The sequence below is a fragment of the Coregonus clupeaformis genome, chromosome 1 (assembly GCF_020615455.1).
Source record: "Coregonus clupeaformis isolate EN_2021a chromosome 1, ASM2061545v1, whole genome shotgun sequence".
Taxonomy (NCBI): domain Eukaryota; kingdom Metazoa; phylum Chordata; class Actinopteri; order Salmoniformes; family Salmonidae; genus Coregonus; species Coregonus clupeaformis.
Genome location: NC_059192.1, coordinates 24,654,523 through 24,671,701, shown reverse-complemented (window position 1 = coordinate 24,671,701; position 17,179 = coordinate 24,654,523). Strand labels below are relative to the sequence as shown.

The 17,179-nt window shown below is 44.0% G+C and overlaps 1 protein-coding gene across 1 annotated transcript in view; it reads right to left on the bottom strand.

Moving 5' to 3' along the window:
• Positions 1 to 3,922: 3,922 nt before the first annotated feature.
• kcnh4b (potassium voltage-gated channel, subfamily H (eag-related), member 4b) overlaps positions 3,923 to 17,179 on the bottom strand; it is a 72,558-nt gene continuing 59,301 nt past the window's right edge. The window contains exons 12-16 of the mRNA XM_041872148.1: positions 13,398 to 13,436; positions 12,067 to 12,494; positions 11,441 to 11,535; positions 9,455 to 9,531; positions 3,923 to 7,711 (exon numbers count right to left, since the gene is read on the bottom strand). Coding sequence (XP_041728082.1) covers positions 6,569 to 7,711; positions 9,455 to 9,531; positions 11,441 to 11,535; positions 12,067 to 12,494; positions 13,398 to 13,436 — 1,782 coding nt within the window. The 3' untranslated portion in view covers positions 3,923 to 6,568. The remainder of the gene's footprint in view (positions 7,712 to 9,454; positions 9,532 to 11,440; positions 11,536 to 12,066; positions 12,495 to 13,397; positions 13,437 to 17,179) is intronic.

The following is a 17,179-nucleotide window of genomic DNA, read 5'->3' as shown; positions in this document are numbered from 1 at the left end:
ATCAATCATAATACTACATAACATAACTGAGTTCAGAGGAAAAGGTGAAACATTCAATGAAATGGATAGGATGTGTGCTCTGCTGACCGCACACATATTTACCTTGTCAGATGCGAAGATTTCTGCCTTGTATGCATGCTCAACATCTACATTTTCCACTCCAGAGGGGGGCGCTACATGATAACAAACAAGAAGGAACATCCAAATCCCACCTCTCACCAGCCTCTCAATAGACACACATCCCTTTTGGCCCCTGCATTTTTACCAGGTACAGGAGTTTTTCCTGCACTTGAGCTGACTAGTGGGGATTTTACTGGTCTGTTGGTAAGGAAAAACTCCCTGGCTTTAATTGTTACGGTATCTAGATATTTGGGGCCCAAAACTCCCTGGCTTTATTTGTTACGGTAACAAGATATTTTGAGGGCCTGACAAACTGAAATAGGGACTTTACCCATTTATTACATATGAGCCAGTTGGTCTGTTTCCGATTCACGCGTCCTTTTCTCCCTCCCTTCGCTGTTCACTTTTTTAGCTATCCCCCAGTTTTCTGTAAATGTCTCTGATCAATGTTTTGCTCCGAGGGTGTTCTCCAGGACAACATATTTTCCCGCTGCCAGATACGTGTCTGTCTGTCTTCCACAGTTATTGGCCTATCAGTGAATCAGTGACCATGTACTGCTCCTGTCAACATGACACAGTAAGGAAGTTCCTAATGTTGCTACAATATTACAATCTCAAACATATTACTTTTGAAAGTATACTGAACAAAAATATAAATGAAACATGTAAAGTGTTGGTCCCATGTTTCATGAGCTGAAATAAAAGATCCCAGAAATGTTCCATATGCACAAAAAGCGTATTTCTCTAAAATGTTGTGCACAAATACATTTACATCCCTGTTTGTTAGCATTTCTCCTTTGCCAATATAATTAATCCACCTGACAGGTGTGACATATGAAGAAGCTGATTAAACAGCAAGATCATTACCCAGGTGCACCTTGTGTTGGGGACGACAAAAGGCCACTCCAAAATATCCAGTTTTGTCACACAACACAATGCCACAAATGTCTCAAATTTTGAGGGAGCATGCAATTGTCATGCTGACTGCAGGAATGTCCAACAGAGCTGTTGCCAGATAATTTAATGTTAATTTCTCTACCATAAGCTGCCTCCAACATCATTTTAGAGTTTTTGGCAGTACGTCCAACCGGCCTCACAACTGCAGACCATGTGTAATCACGCCAACCTAAGACCTCCACATCCGGGGGAAGTATTTCTGTCTGTAATAAAGCCCTTTTGTGGGGAAAAACTCATTCTGATTGGCTGGGCCTGGCTCCCAAGTGGGTGGGCCTATGCCCACCCATTGCCCAGTCATGTGAAATCTGTAAATTAGGGCCTAATGAATTTATTTCATTTGACTGATTTCCTTCTATGAACTGTAAATCTTGCATGTTGCGTTTATATTTTTGTTCAGTAAAAGTAATTTAAGATAACCATATTCACTGGGTCGTGTTCATAGGGCACATCGTAGCAAAACGGTTTGCAAAGGAAAATGAGAACCAGCCTTTCTTAAAGCTCAGATAGTACCTCACAGTTTTGGTCCGCTTTCTTCCATTTCGTGCCTAGTGAACATAACCCTAGATTTAGGTTGAGCCATCTGGCAGACCTTTCAAGAGATGCTGTCCCTGACTGCGTCCTCTGCATGCCAAGGGACCCATAAAGCACTTTCATTAACAAGCCATTAGCATTGATGGGGCAATTTAGCAGGTACAGATATCTAATAACAAGACAACACCATACAGCCAGACTATAAGCCATCCTTCAGCTGAACCTTTTCACCCTCCCCAGGGCTGTTGTGTTGAGAGTTATGGGCACACAACCCAGTGCCACTAGTTTCACCATCACCACCTACCCAAACTAATAGGGGCAAAGTGGCAGATGCGAGGTGGGCAGTGCCCGCCTGGGGGGAACACGATCTGCGGTAACGACATTAGATCCCAAAAGCAGCTCGAGGTGACAGCGACGAGCGTATGAGCGAAGGCAGCGGAGTGACTCGGCAGGTGAAAAGCGTGACGGGTCATTTAGGCGCCAGGTTCCCGTGCCGACAGATGCTGCATGGGGGAATGAAGGAAGGTAGGCAGGCAGTTATTTATAGAGTGCACTGAGAAAATAGAATCCATGTGAAGTCATATCTGATTCAAAATACATAAGGGAAACATGGATCCTGCTGATCTCCTTTTGTCCTTGATAAAGCGTAACAAAGTGCATCAGGGAGGTTAAATAAAGATGCACAAGGTTAAACAAAGTATTGTGAAAATGTTGCAGTTTCAAAGCTAATTTCCTGCAATTCTACACATTTTGCCATGACTTATGCCATGTTCATATGGTATCTGGGTGAATTACAAAATCAATGGGGGCCCCCTGGTGGTCAGGGCCCCTGGGCACGTGCCCAGTGGGTCATTTAGCCACGATTACCACAAGGTTTAGATAGCTGGCTAGACTAAAGGCTCTATTCAATCTGCATTGCGGAGGTTCAGCTTAAATTGAAATTTAATGGCAATGTTCTCGCTTTAGCTGAGACTGCATTTACGGTAAACGCTGCATATGTCGGCTCAATCGGAAATTGCCTTTACATTTCTATTGCGGAATCTGAAACGCTTCAGCTTTACAGATTGAATAGAGCCCCAATTTACTTAGCAATCAAAAAAAAATGTAGCTGACATTGAGTGACTGTCCTAACAAGAGGAAAACTGCTGATGCACTACCAAATTTAGAAATTGCACGTTGTGTATTATACTATTCTAACTCTCAGTAAGTTGACACACTGACTGAGTTCATAATAATAATAATAAAAAGTAGTTCAGACTTCGAGTAGAAGTAGTTGATTCGGCAAAATGATTTGAAAATACTCAATTACAAAGAAAATAAGTATTTAACATACAAAGACTTAAGTAAGCATGTATATGAACCCAGGTCTGGTGGGTTTGTGTGTGTGTTGCACAATGTCTAAACTGAGCTCCACACTGATCTCAAGCTGAACTGTCACTTATTGTGACCTGACAAGAGCTGGCCACCCTGACGAGAGCGGGGAACTCTGGGTAACTCCTAAATTCCTCATTCATGTGTGGTAATGTAGCCACTAGAACGACTGTGAAACTTTGTGAGCTGTTAATTACTGGATATTTAGTGGCGTTCTTCGGTGACAGCCCCTCCCTGCTGTGTGTCACTCATGCTGTCCTTGAGCCATACAGAAAGCAGTGGCGGCTGGTGTAGGGAGAAATGGGGATGGCCTCCTCTGACTGAAAGGCATGTGCCTGCCACTATGACAAACAGATGGATTGTGAAATATTGTTTTTTAATGGATTAAGGGAACATGCGCTCTCTCTTGGGAGTTGAGTTTGACACCCCTAGTTTAGAGAAAGTTGAGTAAAAAATACACAGTAGGATTTGTCAGCATATTTTATTATGTCAGTCAAGGAGAAATCATCTCAAACAAAATGACGGTAAACTCTGAATGTTGATGTGAGATTGTTTTTTCTCCCTCAGGCATAAATAGTTTGGAAGTTATAGAATATATTAAGTATATTTACCCAGGGAACTGTTTTCCTAGCTAGGAATGAATAGTATAAACTTTCAAAAGGGATGTACACTGCTTTTTGCAGGTTTATTTTAATATTCCTACTATACTGTATGTGTGCTTTGTAAAAGGGTGTCAAATTGCACACTTAGGCCTAGATTAAATCCTTATAGAGGAAGATCCGCACTATAGTTTACATTTACATTTTAGTCATTTAGCAGACGCTCTTATCCAGAGCAACTTACAGTTAGTGCATAATTTTTTTTTTTTCATACTGGCCCCCCATGGGAATCGAACCCACAACCCTGGTGTTGCAAACGCCATGCTCTACCAACTGAGCTACATCCCAATAGTTCAATTGAAATTTAAAGGCAATGTTTCTGCGTTCGCGAATTCATGGTAAACACTGCATATGTTGGCGCAAAAAGAAATTACCTTTCAATTACAATCGCGCTATTATGCGGATTTTCCTTGATACATTTTTGAATCTAGCCCTTAATAGGTGTTAGGATTAATTTATTTTTTACGGCTTTTTAAATTATCTCAAGATGTTATTTGGTTGTGAATAATGATTGATTGAGGTTGATAATACACAAAACAATTATCTTCAAACAAACATGCCTTAACTTGAAAAAAAAACACCACGTCAACCAAAAATAATTAATAGATATATTCTGTATTCTGAAAACGTATATGCCCAGTATGTAATAGTAAGTCAAAACATCCAACCGTGCGTGTGAATCAGTCGGCCTCGACCTGTCATGCAAGTACAGTATTCGTCTATACAATCTACAGTATCTCAAATAGAATGCTAACACATTGTCGGATACCTTTTCCTTAGGAAAAAGAATAAGCAACTTTTACCATGCAAGGAGGTAACAGGTCATAACAGCCAATTCCTCTGTGAGGAAGCCTAAAAGTATACTTGAACTTGTATTCTTACTTGTAAGGATTATATCTGTGTGAGTGCAGAAGATGTTTAGGCCTCATTGCACCAAGGCCTTCACAAGGTCTCTCCATTTCTTCCTGTCTTGGGCTATGTTAGATGCCTCTTTCCAGGTGAGCCCTAGTCTGGTTTGGAGTGCAGAGACATACAGCTCTATACAGAACACATCATTCAAATGATATACTCTATGGCTGACTCGAAGGTAGACATTTTATATTTTCGAAATTCTTATGAAACTCATCTTGTGCTCAATAACCTGCTGTGGTGGAGCAGGTGAAGGTAAATTAACCTTTTGTTGTTAAGCAATATCGAGAGGCTTTATCTCGACTGAATATCTTAAGGGCACCCATTAATTCACAGTTGTGTATGGCTTCGTCCAAAAGGCACCCTATTCCCTATATAGTGTACGGCTTTGGACCAGGGTCTATAGGGGTCTGGTCAAAAGTAGTACACTATATAGAGAATAGGGTGCCATTTTGGACGCACACTATCACTAGCTTAATGCTTGTAGCACTGCTTGACAAATTAATGTGTAAATGGTAATCTTTTGGTTCAACAAGCAAATGCCCCTATGTGTAGTATAGAGATGTATTCATGATGTTCATAATTGGACACCTTAGGCTGCGTTTACACAGGCAGCCCAATTCAGATCTTTTGCCAATTATTTGCATATCTGATACCTATCTGATATTTTCCCTAATGTGTAAACAGCAAAATACCACATGGAATCTGATTTATACCACCTCTATATGTGGATCTGAATCCTGATACAAACCTGATCCTCCATATGTGATCTCTGTCTGGACGCTCAGATCAGATTTCTTTGCTCTTTTTTACCATGATTTGCTGTTACCATGACAACCACCCCACAATTTAAAGGAACAGTGACAGGAAATGAGCATTGCATCTGTGTGCTACTTCAGAGGCTACATCAGTGTGAGCAGAGAGAGGAAGAGGCAAAACGAGAGGTTTTACTCTCGTCAAAATCTGTCCAAAATAAGCCCAAAGTGTTTCTATGGGCTTATTTTGGACCTAAGGTTGTCGCCTGCCTTCCCACCTTTGGGACAACGACTCCCATTGTTATGGCGGAGACATGAGCGTTATATACAGATCTCTGGTGTGAATGGGCAAATCTGATATGGCTCACATGTAAAACTGAGTGTGGACAAAAAGATCAGATATAGAACGAAAATCAGATTTAGGTTCTTAAGGTAGCTGTGTAAACACAGCCATAGTATGGCTATGGTAAGCAGCCTCCAACCTTGTTAATTAAAAAAAATAGAAAGCATTTTTTTAAATAGACTGTTCATCAAATAGAAAACATTAACTGCTTTCTGGATTTTTTAATCTATTTTCTTGAAACTTTAATACGTTTTGGTTGCATTCTTTGATGACTTTTGTAAAGGTAGCCACTTCAGCAAAGTGTAACTTTGTTTCATTTAACTGAATTATACATTTATATATTCATGTTTTGTATTTGCTTAATTCCCCTTTTAGAGGACTTAATGACCACTGTTCCACGCTAACATTTGATAGAGGTGTTTCAGTCAAGAACATCTACCTATGTCACAATCACTTCTAACCTCGAACTTGATTTCAGCTTCAATAATACATATTTTTAGGTTGATCTTTCAATCGAAGAGAAAAACTACTCAAAATGATCTCAATCTAAAAATGACACACTTTAACAAATCCAAGATACCGCACAAAATGGCATGCGTTTGCATAGTAAAGCTGTAAATCGCTTGAACGTGGATTAACAAGTGATCCCAAATAAATAGGGGAAAACACGCCACACATTAAGAATCGCCAGAGGAGTCAAACACTCAAAAGTGCATGTCCGTAGTGTTGCACAATGTACCACAGTACCTATAATGCTCTGTGTAACATATCCAGATTTGTCTTTGTAAAGATTGTTCAGTTCCCTGTCCAGTTTTTAGTTCCCCATGATGGTGGTTGGGGTTGAGTTGTTGGGGCCCAATGTGGAGCCAAGCATACTCTTTTCACACTATCGTGCCAGTGCAGACCCTTGTGTGGAAAGGGTACTAGTCCGTCAGGTCCAAGCACCAGGACTGCTCTGTACACTGAGTCTGAACTCCCAGGCTGGATCTCCTGGACCTGGTCCCGGGGCTCTCGCTGTCCCTGCTCTCCATGGAGCCCCCGTTCCCCAGCAGGCACTCCAGACTGGTGTGTCCCACCGCTGCCGAGTCTCCCAGGGGGATGTGGGGAGGAGCGCAGTTGTCCTGCCTAGGAGGAGACCCTGAGTCTTGGGAGCAGACGGACGATGGCCTGGGGAAGGAGGGGGGAGTTCCAGGGCTGGAGTGGACGGACAGACTGTGCAGGTCCTCGTCCAGGAGGCTGGATGTGGATGTGTATTGCTGGGGGAAGTCGTGGCTTGGACCCCCGTCGGGCCCCAGGACTGCAGAAGGTTCCCCCAGGGTAGGCCTTGCCGGGTGTAGGAGGGGTTCTGAGGCTAGGTAGATGTGCGGGTAGGTGCTGGGGGAGGCATCCAGGAGGCTGTGAGTAGACGTGGGAGCACTAGACAGCAGACAGCTGTACAAACCGCTGCTAGGCGGCTGCAGACACAAGCTGGGTTGGGACTGGCTAATGCTAACTGGGCTAGTGCCAAGGCCAGGGCGACTGTCACCAAAGTCCTCATGCCCAGCAGAGAGAGCTGTGCCTGGGCTACCACCACTCTGTAAGGTTGGGCTAATGCTAAGCAAGGAAGGGCCAGTCCAGGGATGGGGTGTGGTGCAACCAGAGCCCTGGCAGGGTCCTGGCACAGCTGCCGAGTCTGTCACATGGGATTGGTAGAAGCTAGGGGGCCTTGGGCTGGAAGCCTGAGGTTGGATCTGGTAGTGGCCCTCTGGCTGTGCCCCCCCAGTGGCCCTAGCCTGGCAGCTCCCACCTGGAGCCCCACTGTAGCCCCAGCAAGGGTGGAGTGTGTCCGTGTGTCCCCCCTCCAGGCTCCCAGGGTCCTGATGGAGGTGCAGGCTGCTGGGGGCCAGGTTGTAGGCTGTGCCAGTGCTGGCGGTGTGGTTGGGGTTGGAGACCATTTGGACGGCGTAGGGGTAGGAGGAGGACAGGGAGGCTGTGTAGTGGTGCACAGCCACCTGGGCCTGAAGAAGGTGCATCATGTGATGGAGGTCCTTGGTCAGCTGAGACACTTCCTTGTTCAAGTTGCCCATCTAGGAAGAGATAACATATACTCGGGTTAGATTGGGGAGGGGAGAGTGACAACATATGAATGTATTCAGACTTTAGATCTGCACGTTAAAGTTGAATATTCATGCAAGTCTCCCATTGACATCACTGAATGATTTACGCGAAAGTCATAGTTTAGTGTGAGGATCTCAAGTCTGAATATCTCCCAATATTAAATAGTTACAAATGTAAATATATATATGTCTGAAATGAACATGGCACAGTAGCCACTTTTAATAACACTACCACCACTTACAAAATAGCCCAACCAAACAACAACGATTTTTGTTCTCTCAAGCATTTCTTTGCAACTAATTTCCAGGCCTCACAGCGTGACTCTTACTTCTCTAAAGCTTGCACAAAGTACATCTACCCAACACTGACTAGCTACTGTTCTCTGTGACTAAGAAATGACCCGTTTTCACAGGCGTCCCAAAAACCCCACGAGAGAGGGAGGGAGAGACTGTAACGACGCAAAAAGGGAGGAAAGTGGAAGGGAACATGGGAGGAGGAGGAGGAGGAGGAGGAGGAATAGAAGGAATCTGAGGAGAATGTTAGGGCGGGTTGGGTTGTCATCATCAGGTATTTTGGTATTGTTGAGTCAGCGCTTGCAGGTTTTTCTCTGCAATGCAGAAGCACCCTGCTGATTAATTAATACCCACTTCAGACAAGGCCTACCTAGAACCATCTGTTTACTCTAGCCCCACCTGCCATACATTTGCATCCACATTAGGGATGGAAGAAAACATTGTGCTACATAAGGTAGAAATAGAATAGAATGTAACAGAATAAAGTAGATTTGAGTAGAATAGAATTTGATAGAATAGAACAGGAATATAATAAAATACAATAGAGTTGGAATAGAATAGAAATCCAGAGATTGTGGTGGATGCCACCATCCATTTATCAATATGCATTTATTAAGGGTTAATACCTTTTCTTCAGAGAGAATCTATGAGCCTAGTAAACACGTTTGTTCAATCACAAGTAGGTTAACTGTTAAAGCTATGTATTGTACTTTCTGACGTTCTTTGTAGTATCACCAAGTGGTTTACATGTAATCCAAGATGTGGTGTTGAATGTGCAAATATGCAAATTCCTACTGCTTGAGATATTTTCACTAATTGCAGTATTGCATCATCAATTGTTGTTAGTGTTTGATTCAACATTTACTTTATTGTGTACAATGTGTAAATTATACACATTGTACACATGCATATTCATGCACTTATTATACATATTGTGTCGGTATACCCATTCCAGGTTTCTGTCTAAAAAGGCTTCATGTTAAAGGGGCCAACTGCAGTGTAAGTGAATGATGAAACATAAAGGGAATATGTAGAGTTGTTGCACACTTGTAAGGGTCCTTATAAGGGCATGCATAAGATTATGTATATGTTAAACTATTAAGAAGTCTGGTAGAGGAGCTAGGCAGATGGACGTATGCAAATCAAATAAGTGCTAAAATTATGGGTTCAAATCCTGCCATGCCCTTCAGCAATGGAACTTGGCAATACTGCCTTGTACAGAATACGGAAACTATGAAAGCGCTTTTAGACAGAAGTGTCTGCTCAGCAAGAAACATAGGAGTAGTCTCAGCAAGAAAGTAGTAGTAGTCTCAACAAGAAACATAGGAGTAGTCTCAACAAGAAACATAGGACTAGTGTTATCTTTCTCACTCAGCAGATAGGCTGCACTGAGGCTTACTCTACTGTAATGTACTGTACCTTCTGGTTGAGCTGACTGATACTCTGTCTAACCTCCTCCGACTCCAGGAGCAGAGTGGCGTTCACCTGCCTCATATCTGTGGAGGAAGAAACAGAAGAAGACAAATGGTCTAAGGCACTGCATCGCAGTGCTAGCTGTGCCACTAGAGATCCTGGTTCGAATCCAGGCTCTGTCGTAGCCGGCCGTGACCGGGAGACCCAGGGGCGGCGCACAATTGGCCCAGCGTCGTCCAGGGTAGGGGAGGGAATGGCCGGCAGGGTTGTGGGTTTGTTTCCCACGGGGGGCCAGTATGAAAAAAATTAAATAATGTATGCACTCACTAACTGTAAGTCGCTCTGGATAAGAGCGTCTGCTAAATGACTAAAATGTAAATGTAAAAATGTAAAATACCTCTTAGGCTCATAAAACAATGAATAGTGATTGGTTAATTGGTTGTTTGGTGTGATTGATTGGTTGATTGGCTGTGTGTGATTGATTGATCAACAATACAATACTGGAGTGTGCTAGCGAATATAATTAAAAGTTTACACTTCATCTATGGCATTGATACTTATATGTTTCTGCTTTCATCCACGTCTGGTGTTAGCTAGTTACTGGCTAGCTTTAGTATCTCAAAAGGCTATTTTACATGGGAATCAGAATGACTGTTCGGGACCTTTAAGTCAAAACTGTAACTTGGCCACTCAGGAACATTCACTGTCTTCTTGGTAAGCAACTCCAGTGTGGATTTGGCCTTGTGTTGTATGGTTATTGTCCTGCTGAAAGGTGAATTCCTCTCCCAGTCTCTGGTGTAAAGCAGACTGAAGGAGGTTTTCCTCTAGGATTTTGTGCCTTGTTGCATACAAGATGCACGTTTTGGAATATTATTTATTCTGTATATTTGTATTCTTCTTTTCACTCTGTTATTTAGGTCATTATTGTGGAGTGACTACAATGTTGTTGATCCATCCTTAGTTTTCTACCATCACAGGCATTGAACTCTGTAGCTGTTTTAAAACCACCAATGCTAACATCCCTGAGCAGTTTCATTCCTGCAGCTCAGTTCAGAAGGATGACTGTGTCTTTGTGTCTGGGTGGTTTCATATATAATCCACAGCATAATTATTAACTTGACCATGCTTAAAATAGATATTCAATGTCTGATTTGTTATTGTTACCCATCTACCAATCACTGCCCTTCTTTATGATGCTTTCAAAAAGCTTCCTGGTCTTTGTAGTTGAATCTGTGCTTGAAATTCAATACTTGACTGAGAGACCTTACATATGTTGTATGTATGGGGTACAGAGGAAGGGTTAGTCATTAAAGAATCATGTCAACCACTATTATTTCACACAAAGTGAGTCCATGTAACTTATTATGTGATTTGTTAAGCCACATTTTACTCCTGAACTAATTTAGGCTTGCCTAAACAAAGGGGCTGAATACTTATGCAACAACTAGATTTTAGTTATGGATTTTTGATTTATAAAAAATATAATCTTTCACTTTGACATTAGAGTATTTTGTGTAGATTGTTGACAAAAAATGACAATTAAATCAATTTTAATTCCACTTTGTAACACAATAAAATGCAAGTTGAAAACATTGTATGTTAAAAGCACATTTTCGCTTAAGTTTTTGCAAGTTGGAGCTAAGTTTGGGCCAACTAATAATTTTATGTTCAGTAACACTTGAACCTAAAAATGTAGTAAACAAAAAAATGGCTGTGGAACCAGTTACTTAATAATAATTAGTTGAAACAACTAGATATTGTTTTACAGTGTGGATTAACTGAATGTTTAATTTAAGAAACAAAAGATCCTCTGAAGACCCCTGAGATGTCATTTCATTTCTCTAATATATATTCTGCATATGGGACAGCATGATGTCTGCCCCGGTTTGAACCCCACGTTCACCTTCAAGCCATCTGGCGCCCTGGTGAGACTCCCGCAGCGGGTGCGGTCAGGGTGCGGTCAACGCGGGGTTTAAGACGGTTTAGCGTTACCTTCGCTGGGACGTCCCGTGGTGCTGGCCTTGGGCCCACTGTGTTCCATGTTGAAGAGGAACGTGCGCCCATTGTCCTCGATGCCGTCGACAACCCTGGCAGGGAGAGACGGGGGGGGAGGGGGGGACAGTAACAGTAGAGCCCCTTTCAATTATCAAATTATCATCCATCGCCACACGACCCAAGGAGCCGCAATGGGAGCCCCACTGGCAGCGGCCCATGCGGAATTAACCTGAGTAGAGCTGCAACTGTCTGGGTGGAGGACATCGGAGCCCTATGGGCCACATTACAGTATTGCCTTCATGTGGGGCTCACTAGACACCAGCCGATACATTATGGATATGGATGGATGGATGGTGCATGGTAGGGTTTGTATAAGGTGAGATAATCTTATTGCTTTACTAAAGTACTTTGAGATTTGGTGAGATATGCGATTAAATTAGCATTAAATGCTATTGGAGAAGTTTGTAAATGCAATCCCATATCATTACACTGTGTCATTACACTACTTAATACACTTTGCCAATGCTGTACACCACTTAATATTACCTAGTGCACAAGTTTGGATATTGGGACAGAGATAAAGTGAAAGTCCAACAAAACTTGGGCTTCTGTGTGTGGTTTACCTTGGACTGAGGTCCGGCAGTGCAAAACAGCTGACAGTGGGAATCAGCAGCTTGGAGGGCTTGCGTCCCTGACTCCCTGTCCCCAACTCCCCTGAGGTAGGGGGACTGGCAGGGGCTGCCACTGGGACACTGTGCTCCTTTTTCGGCAGCGGCTGTGGGGAAGACAGGCTGTGGCCCCGGGGTAGGCCTCCCCGGCTCAGGTTGGGCGAATGGCAGCGGCGCAGGGCATTGAACTGCCTCAGCTCGTCACCCAGCAGGTTGCCCAGGGAGGTGCGCCGCACCGGGCTGCTCAGGCTGGGCAGGAGGAGGTTTGCGCGGCGGGTGCGGGACGCTGGTGATAGGTGGTAGTACTCATCTGAATCGTCGTGGAGATCTCCTTTTGTCTCAATGATGGATGGGAGCTTGTGCTCTGTGGAACCTCGGGGGTTCTGGGTGGCAGAAAAAAGTATGAATTTCTCGTATTTATTTCACCCTTAGTTTAGCAGGGTCGCGTTCATTAGGATACAAAATGGAAAATGCTTTAAAACAGCGAAGGGGGGACAACAAGAGTGTTTCTTATTGGATAAGTCTAGGAAGTCCCTTCGCTGTTTTAGTCCATTTTCTTTCGTTTTGCACCTAATGAACATGCTGAGAACACTTTCTCATTTACATAGGGAAGAGTTGCAGAGAGGGATGAGTGGGATTGAGTAAATGAATTGGAAGCTGGGGATTATATGATATGATTCAAGTTCTTTATATTGAATTCATATGTATTTTTATCAAGCTAAGGGTGGATAGGAGAAATTGAGAGGTTGATGAATGCTGTTGCCAAATCTTTCTTTGGAAACAAAACATGCACTGACACTGAAATATAATTCAGATGGGCAAGCGAGGTGTCAAAAAAACATTAGCCAAAAACTACATTAGCTCATAAGGCTTATTATTAACAGAGATATTGACCCAGTTAGCGATCTGACTCCAGGGAGTGAACCGTTTTCTCTGCTCCAAATGAGTTCCAACCTTTAGGGGAAGTCCTGGGTCTTATTCATTAGGGCATAATGGGACCCCTACGGAGAAGTTATAGCAATATGACCCAGAATTTTTTTGGCCAAATCCAAACACACTTCAGAAAACGTGCATTACAATTCTGCCCACAAATGCAATTATATTACAATCATCAAGTCATGGCAGAAACCCATCTTACACAGATAGTGGGGTAAACTACTAAGGGTGCATTTGAAATGGCAAGTGACAATGGCATGTGGGAAACTTTGTCTAGTGGAATGGGGAAAATAATGGTCAGTTAGACTACATGGAAGGAATATTATTGAAGCTGCAAGGACGGCACTCACGTGTGGAAGCCTGGGCGACCTTGAGAACCTTGTCAGGCCCTGTGAAAAGAGTAATACAACAGGAACGATTGTAAATAAGGAAGACCATTTTTTTTCTTCATAGAACGACATTTTTAGCGATTTGCACACACGCACTTTAATACATCCTTTATGCATTCAGGTAGTCCACTTTTCTGAATCCTCCTTTCGAGGATATATTATGTCATATAAAATCACAAAAACCTGTTTCCTAAGCACCCATGTTCTTTCTTTGGTCATTATCTAAATGTGCGAGGGATGGCATCTTTGCCACGCAGACTGAATCTGATAATTGGTCCTGCATTGGATGGCGGCTGGATTCCAGAGAGAGTTCTTCTCTCTGCTGCCATAGATGGAAATTGCCAGCAATGTATCGCAATTAGAGGCTGCAACTATGACACTTTACACCGTGAAACTTTAACTGTGTTGAAGACTATCTTCACATATTCTGAATACATGTTTTCTTTCTGACAATATGGTTTCTTGTATGTACAATATATACCAGCATTAGCCTTGCTTTCTCTTTGATCATAACACACAGCAACGGGAGCTCAGGATAGTGACAGTAAGCTAAGCCTCCTTAGAGAAAATACAGTAAATGGCATATCCATCTTTGAAGCACCGTTGTGAGTAACTCCCTTACCGTCAATAAAAAGAAATTAAATATCCCCATTTTGATTAAACTGGCTTCTTTTCTTTGATTTTGTTCAGTGACAACATTGAGTCTTTTGGTAACAATATTGAACAATGTACAGTGCCTTCGGAAAGTATTCAGACCCCTTGACTTTTCCCACATTTTTGTAGGTTACAGCCTTATTCTAAAATTGATTAAAGTGTTTTGTCCCTCATCAATCTACACACAATACCCCATAATGACAAAGCAAAAACAGGATTCTTTAAATTTTAGCTAATTTATAAAAAATAAAAAACTGAAATATAACATTTACATACGTATTAGACCCTTTAGACAGTACTTTGTTGAAGCACCTTTGGCAGCAATTACAGCCTCAAGTCTTCTTGGGTATGACACTACAAGCTTGGCACACGTGTATTTGGGGAGTTTCTCCCATTCTTCTCTGCAGATCCTCTCAAGCTCTGTCAGGTTGGATGGGGAGCGTTGCTGCACAGCTATTTTCAGGTCTCTCCAGAGATGTTCGATCAGGTTCAAGTTCAGGCTCTGGCTAAGCCACTCAAGGACATTCAGAGACTTGTCCCGAAGCCACTCCTGCGTTGTCTTGGCTGTGTGCTTAGGGTCGTTGTCCTGTTGGAAGGTGAACCTTCGCCCCAGTCTGAGGTCTTGAGCGCTCTGGAGCAGGTTTTCATCAAGGATCTCTCTGTACTTTGCTCTGTCCATCTTTGCCTCCATCCTGCCGCTGAAAAACATCCCCACAGTATGATGCTGCCACCACCATGCTTCACCGTAGGGATGGTGCCAGGTTTCCTCCAGAAGTGACGCTTGGCATTCAGTCCAAAGAGTTCAATCTTGGTTTCATCAGACCAGAGAATCTTGTTTCTCATGGTCTGAGAGTCTTTAGGTGCCTTTTGGCAAACTCCAAGTGGGCTGTCATGTGCCTTTTACTGAGGAGTGGCTTCCGTCTGGCCACTCTACCATAAAGGCCTGATTGGTGGAGTGCTGCAGAGATGGTTGTCCTTCTGGAAGGTTCTCCCATCTCCACAGAGGAACTCTGGAGCTCTGTCAGAGTGACCATTGGGTTCTTGGTCACCTCCCTGACCAAGGCCCTTCTCCCCCGATTGCTCAGTTTGGTCGGGCGGCCAGCTCTAGGAAGAGTCTTGGTGGTTCCAAACTTCTTCCATTTAAGAATGATGGAGGCCACTGTGTTCTTGGGGAAATTCAATGCTGCAGACATTTTTTGGTACCCTTCCCCAGATCTTTGCCTCGACACAATCCTGTCTCAGAGCTCTACAGACAATTCCTTCGACCTCATGGCTTGGGTTTTGCTCTGACATGCACTGTCAATAGTGGGACCTGATATAGACAGGTGTGTTCCTTTCCAAATCATGTCCAATCAATTTAATTTACCACAGGTGGACTCCAATCAAGTTGTAGAAACATCTCAAGGATGATCGACGGAAACAGGATGTACCTGAGCTCAATTTCGAGTCTCATAGCAAACGGTCTGAATACTTATGTACATTTGATATTTCAGTTTTTTAATTTTAATACATTTGCAAAGATTTCTGAAAACCTGTTTTTGCTTTGTCATTATGGGGTATTGTGTGTAGATCGATGAGGATATAAAAAAATAATCAATTTTAGAATAAAAATGTAATACATTTGTCACATGCGCCGAATACAACTGTCACGATCGTCCTGAGAAGAAGCGGGCCAAAGCGTGATATGCGTACATAATATTTATTGAATGTACAAAACAACAAACGATACGAAACGTGAAGTCCTACGGTTACACAAACCAAACGGAACAAGATACCACACCAAAACAATGCCAAACGGCTACCTAAGTATGGCTCCCAATCAGAGACAACGAGCTACAGCCGTCTCTGATTGGGAACCACCCTGGCCAACATAGAAATACCAAACTAGAACACAACATAGAAACTCACACCCTGGCTCAACATACAAGAGTCCCCAGAGCCAGGGCGTGACAGTACCCCCCCACAAAGGCGCGGACTCCGACCGCGCCAACCAAACACAACAGGGGAGGGGCCGGGTGGGCACTCCGCCTCGGCGGCGGATCCGGCTCCGGGCATGACCCCCACTCCCTCTCTAACCCCCCAAAGTGCCCCTGGTCCGGTCTGGCCCTGCTGGCCGGAGCTGGACTGAACACTGGTGGAGCAGATTGCTCTAGCTCCGGAGTGGAGCAGCTGACCGGTGCCGGACCAGGCACCGGTGGAACAGGCACGGGCCGGGCCGGCCTGGCGACGCGCACCATAGGCTTGGTGCGAGGGGCAGGAACAGGCCGGACCGTACTGGGGACACACACCACCGGCCCTACGCGGGGATCAGGAACGGGCCGGACCGTACTGGGGACACACACCACTGGCCCTACGCGGGGATCAGGAACAGGCCGGACCGGACTGGCAACACACCCCAGTACCTCTCGCCGTGCCTCTACATTCTCCTTCCCCCTGGTGACCAGTGACTCCCGTAACCTGGCGGCCTCCCTTGCCAACCCGCTGAACCACTCTATCCCGACCTCCTGCTGCCCCGTCGTCCACGGCGTGAGCCCCCCCCTAAAAATATTCTGGGCGTCTCTCCTCCCCGTGGGCCAGGCCTCCATGGCTCTCGCCAGACTCTCGCTCCTCTGCTCCCAAGTCCAGCCTCTCTCCTCCTCACGCTGCTTGACCCAGTCGAGGTGGTATCTTCTGTCACGATCGTCCTGAGAAGAAGCGGGCCAAGGCGCAGCGTGATATGCGTACATAATATTTATTGAATGTACAAAACAACAAACGATACGAAACGTGAAGTCCTACGGTTACACAAACCAAACGGAACAAGATCCCACACCAAAACAATGCCAAATGGCTACCTAAGTATGGCTCCCAATCAGAGACAACGAGCTACAGCCGTCTCTGATTGGGTACCACCCTGGCCAACATAGAAATACCAAACTAGAACACAACATAGAAACTCACACCCTGGCTCAACATACAAGAGTCCCCAGAGCCAGGGCGTGACAACAACATGTGTAAACCTTACTGTGAAATGCTTACTTACAAGCCCTTAACCAACAATGCAGTTTAAAGAAAAATAAGTGTTAAGTAAAAAATAGATAAAATAAAAA